Genomic DNA, 17,972 nt, shown 5'->3' on the forward strand with positions numbered 1-17,972 from the left:
GACACAGCTTTGTCACAGCCCCTCCCTCTCCCCCCCCCCCCCTCAAGAGCAAAGCCAGGAATAACTAGAGAGGAATAGTGTTGCATCATCGGAAGGAGGAATAGCCGTCATTACAGTCAGGCTGGGGTCTTGGAGGACCATATTCTCTCAAAAGGCACCTCTGAGAAACTATTTGGACCCTACCACCACCAACGTCTCTTCATTTGAAGCATGACTAGGAAGAAATTGAAAGAACAGATATGGGGCGGGGAACAGATGTGGATGTGTTTTGGACAGTATCAAATGGCAGACAGGTTGCAAATCTCATTCTGAGACCATAGCATAAGCCAGGTGCTGGTGGCTCATGCCTATAATCCTAGCTACTCAGGAGGCTGAGATCTGAGGATCACAATTCAAAGCCAGCCCGGGCAGGAAGGTCTGTGAGACTCTTATCTCCAATAAACCACCAGAAAACCAGAATTGGCGCTGTGGCTCAAGTGGTAGAGCATTTGCCTTGAGCTGAAGAGCTGAGGGACAGCGCCCAGGCCCAGAGTTCAAGCCCCATGACTGACAAAAGAAAAGAAAGAAAGGATGAAGGGCCAGGCCACAAGCCTATAATCCTAAATACTCTGGAGGCTAGATCAGGGGATCTTGTTTCAGGTCTGTGGAGGCTCTTAACTCCAATTAACTATCCCCCAAAAAAGGCTAGAAGTGGAGCTGTGGCTCAAGTGGTAGAGCCCTAGCCTTGAGCAAAAAGCCTCAGAGACAATGCCTAGGCCCTGAGTTCAAGCCCTAGGAACACACACACACACACACACACACACACACACACACACACACACACACACACACACGCATGCACGCACGCACGCATGCAAAGAATGGTAGAAGGACCACCAGAGGGAACAGAGGAAGGACTGAGAAGTATTTTCCTGGACCTTCCTAGCTTATGGTTGATACCAAGGCATCATGGTCTTCTAGGTTGAGATGGAACAGATTCACCTCAGTTCTCTGTACTTAAGGTGGGGAAACCAGCAGAAAACAGGCATATGTGGAGGGCAGAAAGCTTGAGAACTCTCTAGATTCTTAATATTCTTAATAAGTATTCTTTTTTTTTCTTGCCAGTCCTGGGGCTTGAACTCAAGGCCTGGGCCCTGAGCTTCTTTTGGTTAAGGCTAGCACTCTACCACTTGAGCCACAGCACCATTTCCAGCTTTTTCTGTCGATGTGGTACTGAGGACTCGAACCCAGGACTTCAAGCTAGGCAAGCATTCTACCACTAAGCCATCTTCCCAGCCCCAGTAAGTATGCTTAATAAGTATTCTTATTTGTATATTTGCAGGGTAGGAGAAGGGATTGCATTGCAGGCAAAGACACAGTGCAACCTCCCACCCCAACCCCAGTCAGGAAGTCATACTGAAGCTATTCAGTGAGCCGGGTGAGTTTTGAATCTTTGTGCGTGGCCCAAACCAGAACACACAGTCAGGCAATACTCAAAATACACAGGGAAAAGGCTTCTGTGGTTTCTGGTTGCTCAAACCAAGCCTCGATGGATCCAAGTCTCAAGGAGGAGTTTCCATTCAAGTGTAAGAAAGTAAATTCAGGTCATAACAGCCATCCACCTGCAACAGAAAAGACAATCAGTTCTGACCTGCTCAGGACAATGCAAGCCAAGCAGAAGGAGGGAATAACTCACATCAAAGCGGCCGATCCTTGTAGAAGTGTGATTGGCCCGGACCATTTCTGTCAGTGCCCACATCTGCTGTACTTCGGAGGATACTCGGCTGGGGTCTGGAAGACCCTGCTCCAAAAGGATGAGTGAGTAAACATGAGTCTCTCGTTAGTATCCTTAGAGCTATAAAGTGGGTAAATTGGCTATACGAATTTAAGTTGAAAGCAATAACATGTGAAACATAAAATATGGTAGACATCTCAACATCTCAAATCCTGCAAAACACCCAGGATGTCACAGTTTGAAACAAGGATACTGAGTCCAGCTCCAATTTTTTTTTTTTTCCTGTCAGTTGTGGGGCTTGAACTCTGGGCCTAGGTGCTGTCCCTCAGCTCTTTAGCTCAAGGCTAGGGCTCTACCACTTGAGCCACAGCGTCACTTCCGGTTTTCTAGTGGTTTATTGGAGATAAGAGTCTCATGGACTTTTCTACCCAGGCTGGCTTTGAACTGTGATCCTCAGATCTCAGCATCCTGAGTAGCTAGGATGACAGGTGTGAGCCACCAGCACCCTGCTTCTTCTTCTTCTTCTTCTTCTTCTTCTTCTTCTTCTTCTTCTTCTTCTTCTTCTTCTTCTTCTTCTTCTTCTTTTTTTAATTCTTTTGCCAGTTCTGGGCACTGTCCCTGAGCTTCTTTTGCTCAAGGCTAGCATTCTACCACTTGAGCCACAGGACCACTTCCAGCTTTATCTGTCTATTTGGTACTGGGGAATTGAACCCAGGGCTTCCTGCATGCTAGGTAAGCACTCTACCACTGAGCCACATTCCCAGCCCAGCTCCAGATTCTTAAAGAAAGGAGTTTGTTCACCTGGGCATTTGCTGGGCCCCAATCATTCACTCATGGTTCTTACCCAGGGTGAGAGTTTACCTCAGGGAGTGGAGGAGGCTGTTCACAGGGCACTGGATGGGAGAGCCACTTGGGGAAGGCCACAGAAGGACTCTATAAAAGCAAAGGCATATTGTTCTGATGAGATGAGGGCAGAGAGAAAGGGCCTTTTGGGGGGAGAAGGAGGGTCAGTCGTGGGGCTTGAACTCTGAGCCTGGGCGCTGTCCCTCAGCTCTTTAGCTCCAGGCTAGCACTCTACCGCTTGAGCCACAGCGCCACATCTGGTTTTCTGGTGGTTCATTGGAGATAAGAGTCTCACAGATGTGTGCTGGGAAGGTGGCTCAGTGGTAGAGCGCTTGCCTTGCATGCCTGAGGCCCTGGGTTTGATTCCTCAGCACCACATAAGCAAAAAGAAAAAAGCCAGAAGTGGCGCTGTGGCTCAAATGGTAGAGCGCTAGCCTTGAGCTGAAGAGCTGAGGGACAGCGCCCAGGCTCAGAGTTCAGGCCCCACAACCGGACCCCCCCCCCAAAAAAAAAAGAGTCTCACAGATGTTTCCTGCCTGGGCTGGCTTTGAACCTCTATCCTCACATCTTAGCCTCCTGAGTAGCTAAGATGACAGGCATGAGCCACCAGTGCCCAGCTGAGAAACGCCTTTGTGCAGACATGGCGAAATCCTGATTAAGGAGCTCACACAAGCCCAAGGGGACAGCAATAAGATCTCCTGTTATACATAAAGAAAATGCAGAAGACAGAAACGTATTCCTTATCATAAATTGCAATATTTACACTCAAATTTCAATGAAAGCTTTGGTTTTTTTTTCCTTCTTATTTTGCCAGTCCTGGGGTTTGAACTCAGGGCCTGGGTACTTGCCCCTGAGCTTGGCTCAAGCTAGCATTCTACCACTTGAGCCACAGTGCCATTTCTGGCTTTTTCTGTATATGTGGTACTGAGGAATTGAACCCAGGGCTTCGTGCATGCAAGGCAAGCACTCTACCACTGAGCCACCTTCCCAGCCCCTGAAGACTTCGTTTTGGAGTCCTTTTATCCTCTCCCTACGGTTGCAGCTTTCCCAACCATAGCCGGAAGTCTCTTGGGGAACAGGCCAGGCAACAATTTGGGGCTAGTCACTAACCTTGGGTCCCTGATGGTAGATTTGTAGTTCCTCCACTGTGAATGATAGCCATAGTGGTGATGGCTGCCGCAGAATCAGACGCAGCTCCAGTATTTTGGACATGTCACACAGCATCTAACATATACACACACACAATGGATCCACAGAAACCCATAAAACCCAGGTCAAGCCAGACACCAGTGTCTCATGCCTGTAACCCTAACTACTCAGGAAGCTGAGATCTAAGAAACATGGTTCAAAGCCAGCCCAGGCAGGAAAGTCCATGAGTCTTATCTCGAATAAACTATTCAGAAAAAGCTGGAAGTGATACTGTGGCTCAAGTGGTAGAGGGCTAGCCTGGAGCAAAAGATGCTTAGGGACAGCACCCAGCCTCTGAGCTTGAGCCCTAGGACCAGCAAAATCAACAAACAAACAAAAAAAGATAGAACCTCCCAAATAGCAGTATACCAAGAAGATGCCAGATGTTCCCTTCCTTCTTCTGCGAAGGAAGGAAAAATAGTCCCTCCAAGGTTACTGTCTTAGAAGTCACTACCCAGCCCAGTCTTGTCCCCTTTTTCCTCCAGCTACACTGGCCTAATCTGCAGGCCACATCCGGGCTAGTCTTGGCCATACAGAGGCCCAGCTGACCTGGTGCTTGAACAAGGATACATAATCCTGTGCTCCCTCTTCGCTGTGTGGGTCAGGCATCAGACAATAGTTCCGCAGACAGGTCACCCATTTGGTTGGTGTGTGCACTGAGGTGTGTTGACGGACACGGATGCTCAAAAAGGCTGTGTAGTAATTTTTAAATGTGATCTCCTGCAACTAGAACACACATGATAACAACAATTCATCATGAAAAATTAGGAAGAGGACCAGGGCCCAAAAGATTCCATGATCTCATCGCTTCATTTCTTTCTTTCCTTCCTTCCCTTCTTCTTTCTTTCTTTCTTCTTTTCTTTTCTTTTTTCTTTTTTTGCCAGTCCTGGGGCTTGAACTCAGGGCCCGAGCGTTGTCCTTGAACTTTTGCTCAAGGCTAGCGCTCTACCACTTGAGCCACAGCACCACTTCCAGCTTTTTCTGGTTATGTGGTGCTGAGGAATTGAATCCAGGGCTTCATGCATGCTAGGCAAGCACTCTACTGCTAAACCACCATCATTTCATGTCTTTTGGAATATACTCTTCTACTAAACAATTCAAAAAGCATCACTAGGACCCAAAGACATGTTTGCATTTCTAAACTTGCTCACAGAGTAAATGGATAAGTCACTAATACAGACCACAACAACAGATCTGGCCATACATCCAAAATGGTATCCAATAGAGTCCTAACCTTTGAGGAAGTATAAAATGTATATGAGATCAAGTAAAAATACAAGGGAGGCCAAGTTCACCAAGTAGACCAAGAAAGGTAGGTAATTGGGGCTGAGAAGGTGGCTCAGTGGTAGAGCGCTTGCCTTGCATGCATGAGGCCCTGGGTTTGATTCCTCAGCACCACATAAGCAAAAAGAAAAAAGCCAGAAGTGGCACTGTGGCTCAAGTGGTAGAGCACTAGCCTTGAGCTGAAGAGCTGAGGGACAGCACCCAGGCCCAGAGTTCAGGCCCCATGACCGGACCAAAAAAAACAAAAACAAACAAACAAACAAAGGTAGGTAATGCAAACATAGTATACAACAACAACAATTCAAACCTAGTTAACTCAAGTTTTCCAGGGGTCAGATTTCCCAGGTAACAGCGAGAAACCACTTGGGGAGATAATCACACATAATGCATGGTGCTGAGAGGTGGGCAGGTGGGCAGGGACACAGGGTTTGACTTCTGTCTCAGTGTCCAGTCACTGTTAGCTGACAGGGAAGTGCCACTGGAGATTTGAAATTGGAGTCATGCAAAAGGGATAAACTGTACTCTGATCTCCAGAAAGGGGGGGGAGGAGTGGAGGGAAGGGAGATAGGGGGATATATATATATATAATATCTCCAGCACCACCTGCGTGCCAGCGATGTCCAAGGGGAAGAGATATTCAAGAGAACAGGATCAAAAGCTCTAGTAAATACAAAAAGACAGTAATGAATGGTGAACTCATTCATTCAGGCCAGAGACACCCTCAGATGTTTTCCTTTAAGAAATTCAAAACCTAGGAAACGCCCAGGCTCTCCGATCGACCCCGCCCAGAGCCCAGGCCGCGCCCACGAAGCTCTCTCACCTCGAAAGGCGCGACATTAGGGAAGGTGACATCGATGACCAGCACGCCAGGCCGACCTTGGGAGCTCCTCATGTCGCCCACTTGTAAGGATACAGTGCCTTTCACATGACAGGGCACTGAGACTCGGGACATGGTGCCAGGGGCTCAGACCTAGTACAAAAAGACCCAAGTGCTTTGAACCTCCTGGCACTCTTTCTACCCTCGGACTACCCAGTTGAGGCTCTAAGAACTACAACTCCCGAGATGTCTTGCTGCCCGCCAGGCCAGCCAATTAGCGACGAGCAGGGCGGGCCGAGAAGCGGAAGTGCCTGGAGGAAGTTCTTCTTTAGCCAATCAACACAGTAGCTTTTTGAGCCCCCTCCCACCGTGGGCGGCTCCCTGCAACGTTACAGCTACTCTGTAGCCAAATAGTCCTGGCTACATTGTGCAGTTCTAATCTCGGTGGATTTCTGTAACAGTTAAAGCATGTAAAGTCACAAAAGCAAGTGAACATATTGATTGACCGGCATGGATAGCAAAAATAGCCATTACGGGATAGGCGCTGGTGGCTCACGCCTGTCATCCTAGCTACTCAGGAGGCTGAGATCTGAGGATCAAGACCTCTTATCTGCAATGAACCAGCAAAGAGCTGGAGCTGGAGGCGTAAAAGTGCCAGCTGTGAGTGGAAAAAGCCAAACAAGAGCTCGAGGCCGTGAGTTCAAGCCCCAGGACTGGCACAGAAAGAAAAAAAAAAAAGATTGGGAGTTTTTTTTTTCTTTTTTGGTCAGTTGTGGGGCTTGAACTCTGGGCCTGGGCACTGTCCCTCAGCTCTTCAGCTCAAGGCTAACACACTACCGCTTGAGCCACAGCGCCACTTCTGGCTTTCTGGTGGTTTATTGGAGATAAGAGACTCATGGAGTTTCCTGCCTGGGCTGGCTTTGAACCATGATCTTCAGATCTTAGCCTGAGTAGCTAGGATGACAGGCGTGAGCCACTGGCGCCCGGCTTCCCTTACAATAGTTCTTGAACAGCGCCTCACTTTTCACTGGGCCTTCTTATATTTACATTGCCTTCTATTCATATCTCCCACATACCTGGAATGGTTGACATGCTTGCTACCATCACCACACCCAGGTTTTGTTAGTTTTGCCTATGCTGGCCTCCAACTCCAAACCTTCCTATCTCAACCTCCCAAGTAGTTGGTGTGTATGTGTGTGTGGAGGGGGTGTGTGTGCGCATGTGCGCAGGTTGCACACACAGGTGCGGGCATGACACACAAATCAGAACTGGGGCTTGAACTCAGGCCTGGACACTGTCCCTGAGCCTGTCTGTGCTCAAGGCTAGCACTCTACCCCTTGAGCCACAGCACCACTTCTGGCTTTTTCTGCTTATGTGGTGCTGGGGAATCAAACCCAGGGCCTCATGAATGCAAGGCAAGCACTCTACCACTGAGCCACCTACCCAGACCACTTTTTTTTTTTTTTGGTCGGTCATGGGGCTTGAACTCTGGGCCTGGGTGCTGTCTCTGAGGTCTTCAGCTCCAGGCAAGCACTGTACCACTTGAGCCACAGTGCTACTTCCTGTTTTCTGGTGGTTAATTGGAGATAAGAGTCTCAAAGACTTTCCTGCCCGGGCTGGCTTTGAACTGCGATCCTCAGATCTCAGCCTCCTGAGTAGCTAGGATTACAAGCTTGAGCCACCAGTGCCCCACTGGGACTTGGCCTATCTTGCTCCTGGTGAAATTTCTTCTTTTAGAAGAACCAATCTAGGGGCTGGGAAGGTGGCTCAGTGGTAGAGCACTTGCCTTGCATGCATGAGGCCCTGGGTTCGATTCCTCAGCACCACATAAGCAAAAAGATAAAAGCCAGAAGTGGCACTGTGGCTCAAACGGTAGAGCACTAGCCTTGAGCTGAAGAGCTGAGGGACAGCACCCAGGCCCAGAGTTCAGGCCCCATGACTGGACCCCCCCCCCCAAAAAAAAAAGAAGAAGAACCAATCTAGCTGGCAATTTTCAGGTATAATAAGGGCAGTTAGTGCCACCTGCTGGATGATAGTGTTATCATCCTTTGAGAATCAATAGGGCTAGCTGGCCTAGGCAAAAGTTCACTTCTAGGAATCCTATTCCTTGACTAAGTCTTCAACTTTCCAAAGGTCTTTCCTAGTTCTTAACTCCTAGTATCATCAAAGCAATTATTGTATTGAGAGTTCTGTCATTGCTTAAAAATCACAATAAGCCAGGTGCCAGTGGCTCATCCCTATAACACTAGCTACTCAGGAGGCTAAGATCTGAGGATCTCAGTTCAAATCCAGCCCAAGCAGGAAAGTCTGTGAGACTCATCGCCAATTAACCACCAAAAATCCAGAAATGGAGCTGTGACTCAAAGAGGAAATTTTTTAAAAGCTAAAGAATAGTTCTCATGGGACTGGGAATGTGGCTTAGTGGTAGAGTGCTTGCCTAGCATGCAGGAAGCCCTGGGTTTGATTCCTTAGTACCACAGACACAGAAAAAGTTGGAAGTGGCACTGTGGCTCCAGTAGTAGAGTGCTAGCCTTGAACATAGACAGGCTCAGGGACAGTGTCCAGGCCCTGAGTTCAAGCCCCAGTTCTGATTTGTGTGTCATGCCCGCACCTGTGTGTGCAACCTGCACACATGCGCACACACACCCCCTCCACACACACATACACACCAGCTACTTGGGAGGTTGAGATAGGAAGGTTTGGAGTTGGAGGCCAGCATAGGCAAAAAGTTGGTGTGACCCTCATTTCACCTAACAAAAACCTGGGTGTGGTGATGGTAGCAAGCATGTCAACCATTCCAGGTATGTGGGAGATATGAATAGAAGGCAATGTAAATATAGGGAGGCCCAGTGAAAAGTGAGGCGCTGTTCAAGAACTATTGTAAGGGAAGCCGGGCGCCAGTGGCTCACGCCTGTCATCCTAGCTACTCAGGCTAAGATCTGAAGATCATGGTTCAAAGCCAGCCCAGGCAGGAAACTCCATGAGTCTCTTATCTCCAATAAACCACCAGAAAACCAGAAGTGGCACTGTGGCTCAAATGGTAGAGTGCTGGCCTTGAGCTGAAGAGCTGAGGGACAGCACCCAAGCCCAGAGTTCAAGCCCCACGACCGACCAAAAAAAGAAAGAAAGAAAGAAAGAAGTATTGAAAGGTAAAAGGACTAAGGGTGTGTGAGTTATGTGGCAGGTAATTTGGGTACATACAAGACCTTGACTTCTAACTCTATCCCTATCAAACCCTAGTACCATACACACACACACACACACACACACACACACACACACACACACACACAAAGATATTTTATTTGCATTCTTTCTGTATTTTTGCCAGTCCTAGGGGCTTGAACTTAGGGCCTGGGCACTGTCCCTGAGCTTCTTTTTGCTCAAAGCTAGCACCCTACCACTTGAGCCACAGTGCCACATCCTGCTTTTTCTGCTTATGTGGTACTAAGGAATCGAACCCAAAGCTTCCTGAATGCTAGGTAAGCACTCTACCACTAAGCCACACTCCCAGCCCCAAGATATTTTATTTACAATTTATTCATTGTATTTTATTGTTGGTACTGGGATTGGATTCAGGGTTTTGTGCTTATTATCATTCTACCACTTGAGCCATAAGCCATGCCCTCAACTATTTTTTTTTTTTTTTTTTTTTTTTGGTCAGTTGTAGGGCTTGAACTTTGGGCGTGGGCGCTGTCCCTCAGCAATTCAGCTCAAGGTGAGCACTCTCCCACCTGAGCCACCTGCGGCTTTTTCTGTTTATGTGGTGCTGAGGAATCGAACCCAGGGCCTCATGCATGCAAGGCAAGTGCTCTACCACTGAGCCACCTTCCCAGGCTCCCTCCCAACACCCCCCCCCCAACTCTTGTGTGTGTGTGTGTGTGTGTGTGTGTGTGTGTGTGTGTGTGTACTGGGGCTTGAACTAAGTGCTGTCCCTCAGCTTTAGCTTTTTCTCTAAAGGCTGGAGATCTACCACTTCAGACAGCTCTTAGCCAGGTGCTGATAGCTCACACCTGTAATCCTAGCTACTCAGGAGGCTGAGATCTGAGGATTGAGGTTCAAAGCAGGAAGGTCTGTGAGACTCTTACCTCTAATAAACCTCTAATAAACCACTCAGAAAACCGGAAGTGGCACTATAGCTTGAGTGGTAGAGCGCTAGCCTTGAGCTGAAGAGCTGAGGGACAGCGCCCAGGCCCAGAGTTCAAGCCCCACGACCGACAAAAAAAAAAAAAAAAAAAAAAGAGTTCCATGGACTTTCCTGCCTGGGTTGGCTTCCAACTATGATCCTCAGATCTCAGCCTCCTGAGTAGCTAGGATGACAAGTATGAGCCACCAACAAATGACTTGTATTTTGCTTTTGAGAAAGTATCTTACTAACTGCCTGTCTGGCTTGGAACTCAAGATCTTATTTCTGCCACCACCCTTGGTCTAGATTGGTCTCTGGAGGCTTCTCTGGCCCAGCCCCCAAGCTCTAGAGGGCAGTGCAGATCAAGATGGCCAGACAGAGCTCATGACTCAGAACCAGTTAGGAAAGAAGCAAACTGGAATTTCTATAACCTTAGGCACATTGCAGAGATTCCTAGACTGAAGTCCCTATAAGTAAATACCACAGGGACTCCTAACCTATAAGCCAGAGCGAATGTGGTCGAGGATGTTTTTCTGGGAAGACTGTCCATAGCTTTTTGACATTATAGAGATTAGGAAGGCTGGAGACCCTAACACAAAGGCATGAAAATCTCAGTCCTGCTTTCTTCCCAGGCTCTGACTCCAGACAGGCCCTAGTCTGCACTTTCTAATGTTGGCCAGCAGCCCCATATCTCCCTGAGGAAATCTCAACTGCCCCCATCCAGAACTGTTACCAGTATCCAATCAGAGAGGAAGGGAAACAAGATTTTCTCCATTCCTTGGGGGCTGTTGTTCCTTGAGGGGGGTGGGGGTGGTGGGAGTGGATTTGGAGCAGCTTCCTGCAGCTGCTGAGAACAGGAAGCCAAAGAATGCTTGTATTTCCCTTGCTTTCCTGGGACCCATGTCCTGGCATTGGAGTCACTGGCTCTACTAGTGGATTCTGGGCCTCATTGTTCTGTTTTACCCTGTGATGAAAAGAATTCAGTACAAGACCCAGCTGGTTCTTTTTGTCAGTTCCCTATCTCTCTCCCCAAGTTCTCTCCTCTCCAACTCCAGAGCATTCTGTTCAGTCAGACAAGTTCCAGCAAAGTCTAATCTGGTATCTGCTTGGGGAATGACCTCTGCCCTATTGTGTCCATCTGGCCCTCTTTGGAATTTACCAAGCTAGGAGGGAAATTCAGCCTTTCATCTCCACAAAGTCTCAGTTGTAGTGACTTCTTCTCCCAAAGGGACTCTTAGTTCTAGATTTCCTCCTCCAGGAACTGAAACACATGCTTCTCAGCTCTCCTATCTATGATGCCCATTTCTCTATCTTTGACCTTTTTTTTTGGGGGGGGGGGGGTGTACTTGATTAGAGAAAAGTGTTTTCATGGATTTTTCTACCCAAGCTGGCTTTGAACTGTGATCCTCAAATCTCAACCTCATAAGTAGCTAGGAGTACAGGTGTGAGCCATCAATGCCTGCCTGGCTTCCTTCCTTCCTTCCTTCCTTTCCTTCTTTCTTTCTTTTTTATTTCTCAGTCATGGGGCCTGAATTCTGGGCCTGGGTGTTCAAGGCTAGCTCAAGGCTAGCACTCTACCACTTGAGCCACAGCACCACTTCTAGCTCTTTTTTTTCTGCTTATGTGGTGCTGAGGAATCGAACCCAGGGCCTTATACATGCAAGGCAAGCGCTCTACCACTGAGCTACCTTCCCAGCTCCCCCCTCTTTCTCTCTTTTTTCTTTCTTCCTTTCTTTCCTTCTTTCCTCCCTCCCTTCCTCCCTCCCTCCCTCCCTCCCTCCCTTCCTTCCTTCCTTCCTTCCTTCCTTCCTTTCTTTCTTCTTTCTTTCTTTTCCTTCTTTCCTTCTTTCTTTCTTTCTTTCTTTCTTTCTTTCTTTCTTTCTTTCTTTCTTTCTTTCTTTCTTTCTTTCTTTCTCTTTCCAGTCATGAGTCTTGAACTCAAGGTCTGGGCACTGTCCCTGAGTTTCTTTTACTCAAGGCTAGTGCTCTACCACTTGAGCCACAGTGCCACTTCTGGCTTTTGCTTTTTCCTTTTTTTTTTTTTTTTTGGTGGTCATGGGGCTTGAACTCTGAGCCTGGGTGCTGTCCCTCAGCTCTTCAGCTCAAAGCTAGCACTCTACCACTTGAGCCACAGCGCCACTTCTGGTTTTCTGGTTGTTAATTGTAGATAAGAGTCACAGGTACTTTTCTGCCTAGGCTGGCTTTGAACCAGGATCCTCAGATCTCCACCTCCTGAGTAGCTAGGATGACAGGCGTGAGCCACTGGCACCCAGCTAACTTCTGGCTTTTTTTGTGTATGCAGTACTGAAGACTCAAACGCAGGGCTTCATGCATGCTAGGCAAGCACTCTACCACTGAGCCACCTTCCCAGTCCCAATGCTAGCTCTTTTTATGTCTTACATGTGTCCAAACCTCAGATCTAACCAACAAGAGAGAAGGGCAGGGCAGGGCTGGACACCTTACTCTCACACAGGTAGGTAGCTATAGATTTTTTTTTGACCTTAGAACAGCCTGGGAACAGCAGCAGCTGTTACTCCTGGCTAGAGAGTAGCAGCCCACAGCTGTGGTGGTCCAGAGTGCCAGGGTCTCCCAGAAAGCGAGTCCAAGGACGTCAGAAAGGCAGATCTGTGGGTGGGCCAGCAGAGTTACACTTGGAGGGAAGGAGGAAATCCTCCCGGTTCAACTAGGGGCAACAACAGCCCACTCTGATCCGGCTGTCTCTTAGAACAGCTGCACATTAGAGGGAGGGAAATTGGGCAGCAGGTGCGAAAACTTTCTGGCTGAAGGTTGGGGGAGGGCAGGCAGGCAGGGAATCCTGGGAATGGAGAAAGTGGACTGGGACTAAGAAAGGAGTTATTAAATGTTAATAAGCTGGGCACTGGTGGTTCATGTCTCTCATCCTAGCTACTCAGGAGGTGGAAATCTGAGGATCCCGGTTCAAAGCCAGACCAGGCAGGAAAGACTGGGAGACTCTTATCTCCAGTAAACCACTCAGAAAACCAGAAGTGGTTGCTGTGGCTCAAGTGGTAGAGTGCTAGCTTTGAGCTGAAGAGCTGAGGGACAGCGCCCAGGCCCAGAATTCAAGCCCCATAACTGACCAAAAAAAAAACCAAAAAACAAAAAAACAGCTTTCCTTATTCCTTCATGTCCTCATATTTTTATTGAAACAAGTTGTTACATACCTTCACATGCTCTGGAGTGTGGAGATGATGAAATGTTTCTTTTAGACATTTCTGGAAAATCCCTCCAGCCACCCACTGTGAACGCTTCTTTGTATGTCCCTGGGAACATACTTTGCTTTGGCAAAGATGTCACTCTGATTATATCAAGTTGTACCTTCCTCTTGAGACCTAATGCCCTGGCTTCAAATTGGAGGTCTCTTTTATTCTCTCTCCCTTCCTCCCTCCCTCCCTTCTTCCCTCCCTCCCTTCCTTCCTTCCTTCCTTCCTTCCTTCCTTCCTTCCTTCCTTCCTTCCTTCCTTTTCTTTCTTTCTTTCTCTCTCTCTTCCTTCCTTCCTTCCTTCCTTCCTTCCTTCCTTTCTTTCTTTCTTTCTTTCTTTCTATCTTTCTTTCTTTCTTTCTTTCTTTCTTTCTTTCTTTCTTTCTTTCTTTCTTTCTTTCTTTCTTTCTTTCTTTCTTTCTTTCTTTCTTTCTTTCTTTCTTTCTTCTGAGTAGCTAGGATTACAGGTGTGAGCTACCAACCACCCAGCTGGGAGTTCTCATTCTTACCTCTTACCTTAAAAGTATACTGAAACAAAACTGCTAGCCCTTTCCACTCTACTATCCTTACCTACTCACTGAGGATTTTTAGGGCTTGAATTCAGGGCCTGGGCACTGTCCCTGAGCTTCTTTTGCTCAAGGCTAGTACTCTACCACTTGAGCCACAGCACCACTTCCAGGTTTTCTGTGTATGTGGTACTAAGGAATTGAACCCAGGGCTTCATGCATGCTAGGCAAGCAGTCTACCACTAAGCTATATTCCCAGCCCCACTGAAATCTTTTGCTAGGCCAAGTCCAGAGAATTTATCCAATAGACGTAGACCCTTTCCTAGGAGTCCATGTATAGAAGTTCCTAGCCACAACTTTTTTTTTTTTGATCTATCTATCTATCTATCTATCTATCTATCTATCTATCTATCTATCTATCTATCTATCTATCTATCGTTATTATTATTTTTTTTTTTTTGGTCCAGATGTAGGGCCTGAACTCTGGGCTTGTCCCTCAGCTCTTCAGCTCAAGGCTAGCGCTCTACCACTTGAGCCACAGCACCACTTCCGGCTTTTTTCTTTTTTGCTTATGTAGTGCTGAGTAATCGAACCCAGGGCCTCAGGCATGCAAGGCAAGCGCTCTACCACTGAGCCACCTTCCCAGCCCCTATTGTTATTTTTTTATTGTTGTTGTTCATGGGGCTTGAACTCAGGGCCTGGACACTGTCCCTGAGCTGTATTGCTCAAGGCTAGCTCTCTACCACTTTGAGCCTCAGCACCACTTCTGGTTTTCTGGGGGTTCATTGGAAATAAGAGTCTCATAGATTTTCCTGCTTGGGCTGGCTTTGAACTGTGATCCTCAGATCTCAGCCTCCTGAGTAGTTAGGATTACAGGCATGAGCCATTGTGACACCGGGCTTTATTTTATATTTTTGACTGTTCTTGTAAAGGTGAGGTACAGACAGGGTTATAGTTGCAGAAGTCAGATAATGAGTCTGGGTTTTTTTTTTTTTTTTTTTTTTTTGAACAGTGTTTTCCCTTTTCCCTTGTTTTCTCTCAGTGTTTCTGTCCAGCCCTCCCCGACACCGGGCCAGAGCTTTGGTTCAGCATGGATAATGGCAGCTGTTGGAAGGGACCTTTGAATGTCACTGGCCTAAACCCTGAGCAGAAGGGAGATAGGAGGGGACAGCTGTCCCAGGCTTCATGCCTGCTAGGTGACAAGGCCATGAGGGCTTATTCATGTCTATCTGGCAACAGTCCTGAGAGGGTCAAATAGGAAACTGTCCTGGAACACAGCTTGGGTTCAGGACTTTCCTACTGTCTCCTACCTCTGCCAACGGCTCAATCTATTCTCTCCCTCCCTCTCTCCCTCTCTCCCTCTCCCCTGCCTCTCTCTCCCTCTCCCTTCTCTCCCTCCCCCTCCATCCCTCCCTCTTTTTCCCTCTCCCTTCTCCCCCCCTTTCTCTTCCCTCTCTCCCTCCTTTCTCCCTCCCCCTCCCTCTCTCCCCCTCTCTCTCCCTCTCCCCTTCTCTTTCTCTCCCTCCTTTTCTCCCTCTCTCCCCTCCCTCCCTCTCTCCCTCTCTGCTTCTCTCTCCCCTCTCTATCTCTCCCCCTCCCTCCCCTTCCCTCCCTCTTTTTCCCTTTCCCTTCCCCTCCCCCTCTCCTCTCCCTCTCCCCTTCTTCCTTCCCACCCCCTTTCCCTCCCCCTTCCTCCCTCCCCCTCTTTCTGTCCCTCCCTCTCTCTCTCCTTCTCCTCCTCTCTCCCCCCTTCCTCTTCCCACCTGTCTCTCCCTCTCTCCCTCCCTCTCCCTCTCCCCATCTCCCCCTATCCATCCCTCCTTCCCTCCCTCCCTCTCTCCCTCCCTTTCTCCCTCTCTCCCCCTCTTTCCCTTTTCCCCTCTCTCCTCCCCCCCTCTCCTCCCCCCTCTCTGTCCCTCTTCCTCTCCCCCCCTCTGTCTCTCTCTCCCTCTCCCCATCTCTCCCTCTCCTTCCCTCCTCTCTCTCTCTCTCTCTCTCTCTCTCTCTCTCTCTCTCTCTCTCTCTCTCTCTCTCTCTCTCTCTCTCTCTCTCTCTCTCTCTCTCTCTGGAGAGAGCCTTGATATTGCAACTCCTGCATACCAGCAGTTGCCCAAAACCCTCTGAGCAGCCCTGCCTGGCACTGGAAGGCTGATGTGTCTCCCCTCCCCCTCCCGCCCCTTTAACTTTTTTTTTTTCTTTTTCTTTTTCCCCTGGGGCTGGAATGGGGGGGGGGGAAGTAGCCGCTCCACATTCCAGCAAAGGTGGAGGGAGGGACAGGAGACCTTTTCTCTCTAAATACTTGTTCTGACTTGATTTCCCTGGTGCCTTATGGCCCTCCTCCACATGACCCCCCCCCATCTTTGCCCACTTCAGGCCTGTTCCTGGGTTCTCGAACCTACCAAGAGGAGAAAGGGCTTGCAAGATTGGAGCCCAATTGCTACCCCCCCCCCACACCCGAGGTGCATTCCTTCCTGGAGGCCTGAGGCCACCATGTCACCCCTCTTCCTCCTCCTCCTCCTCCTCCTCCTTACTCCTCCTCCTTACTCAGCTTCAATGACCCTTGCTCTGAGATCCTTTCCTGTGGGTGGTTTGGTTGTTTTCTTCCCCTGTGATTACTCAGGTCTTGGTGAGTGCTGCAGGAATCTCAGCTCAACCTTTGTAGGCTTTCACTGTGACCAATTTGGGGGCTTGTTCCATTCCTTTCCTCTCTAGAGAATTCCAGGGTGTTCTTGTTCACCTCTTGACCTCCTGAAAGCTCCGCCTGGAACTATTTTGTCTTTGAGTTGATTTATATTTGTGGGTGGGTATGTGTTCGAGGGAATTGAACGAAAGGGCTGTCTCTTTTTGCGCCTGTCACTGGACAGAGGTGAAGTTTAGTGAAGCTCCCCGTTAAATATAGGAACTTAGGCTGGGAAGGGTGGCTCAGTGGTAGAGTGCTTGCTTTGTATGCATGGGACCCTGGGTTCGATTCCTCAGCACCACAGAAGCAGAAAAAGCTGGAAGTGGTGCTGTGGCTCAAGTGGTAGAGTGCTAGCCTTGAGCTGAAGAGCTGAGGGACAGTACCCAGGCCCAGAGTTCCGGGCCCTAGACAGACCCCAGCCCCTGGCTTCCCCCCGAAAAAATACCCAAACAAACAAGGAAATAGATTTTTTAAAAAAAGCAGACAAACAGAAGGGTAGGGGCACACTCTAGCAGAGTGTGGGTAATTTCACAGGGACACAAAGACAGACAGATAGACAGACAGACAGACACACACACACGGAGACACACACACACACACACACACACACACACACGGAGACACACACACACACACACACACACACACACACACACACACACACACGGAGACACCCTGAGAGATACCCAGGCTCCTTAGGCTGTTGGGTAAAGGCAGGGGGTCTGGCTTTAAGTTATGCAAAGCTAGGTGCTTTGTCTTTGCTCTAACTACACCTGGCATTCTCTAAGTTTCCTGGTAAGAATGCAGCCTGCCCTAAAATAGATCCTTATCCTTGAAACAAGGAGACACCCTGCTATCTGCATTTTGGGGGCATGCTGTCAGGCAGTTCTGAATTCTTGGGGGAGAAATGCATCCCTTAAGCCTCCGCTGCAGGGGGCTCACACCTATAATCCTAGCTACTCAGGAGGCTGAGATCTGAGGATTGAGCCTGCCTGGGACTCTTATCTCCAATAAACCATTCAGAAAACAGGATGTGGCACTGTGGCTCAAGCGGTAGAACACTCGCCTTGAGCTGAAGAGCTGAGGGACAGCGCCCAGGCCCAGAGTTCAGGCCCCACAGCTGACCAAAAAAAAAAAAAAAAGGAAAAGAAAAAAGAAATTCAGGAAACTGAGAATATAGCTCGGCTTGGCTGCTGTGTGCAAGGCCTTAGGTTCAATCAGCACACACAAAGAATTTAGGACTGGGAGCCTGGGTTTTTCATAGGGCCTAAGTTCAATCCTGAGCACCATGGGGAGGAGGGAGTGGAGGGGTGGAGGCTGGGGGGGGGGTTGGAGGAAGCACAGCAGTAAATGTCTGTGGATTGAACAATACATGAATGGATGGATGAGTGTGTCACTCTCCTCTTGAGTGAGTCACTTAATTTGTCACTTTCCGTAACTAGACAGAGGGCCTCAGGCCACACATAAAGTTACTTTTTTTTTTTTTAATTTCTTTTGTTTTAGTGGTACTGGAGATCAAACTCAGGGTTCAGAGTTTGCCAGGAAAGTATTCTAGTACTTGAACTATGTCCTCAGGCCCTTAACTTTCATGAAT

At 48.5% G+C, this 17,972-nt stretch overlaps 1 protein-coding gene across 1 annotated transcript; it reads right to left on the reverse strand.

Moving 5' to 3' along the window:
• Positions 1 to 45: 45 nt before the first annotated feature.
• LOC138823945 (nicolin-1) lies at positions 46 to 6,070 on the reverse strand. The gene is made up of 6 exons (XM_070017456.1): positions 5,850 to 6,070; positions 4,295 to 4,471; positions 3,668 to 3,781; positions 2,576 to 2,647; positions 1,676 to 1,780; positions 46 to 1,601 (listed from the first exon to the last, which is right to left on the reverse strand). The coding sequence occupies exons 1-6, from the start codon at positions 5,979 to 5,981 to the stop codon at positions 1,560 to 1,562; spliced, it is 642 nt and encodes a 213-aa protein (XP_069873557.1). The 5' UTR covers positions 5,982 to 6,070; the 3' UTR covers positions 46 to 1,559.
• Between the last annotated feature and the right edge of the window lie 11,902 nt (positions 6,071 to 17,972).

This window comes from Dipodomys merriami, unplaced genomic scaffold (assembly GCF_024711535.1).
Source record: "Dipodomys merriami isolate MVZ:Mamm:240054 unplaced genomic scaffold, mDipMer1.0.p SCAF_125, whole genome shotgun sequence".
NCBI classification, from domain to species: Eukaryota; Metazoa; Chordata; class Mammalia; order Rodentia; family Heteromyidae; genus Dipodomys; species Dipodomys merriami.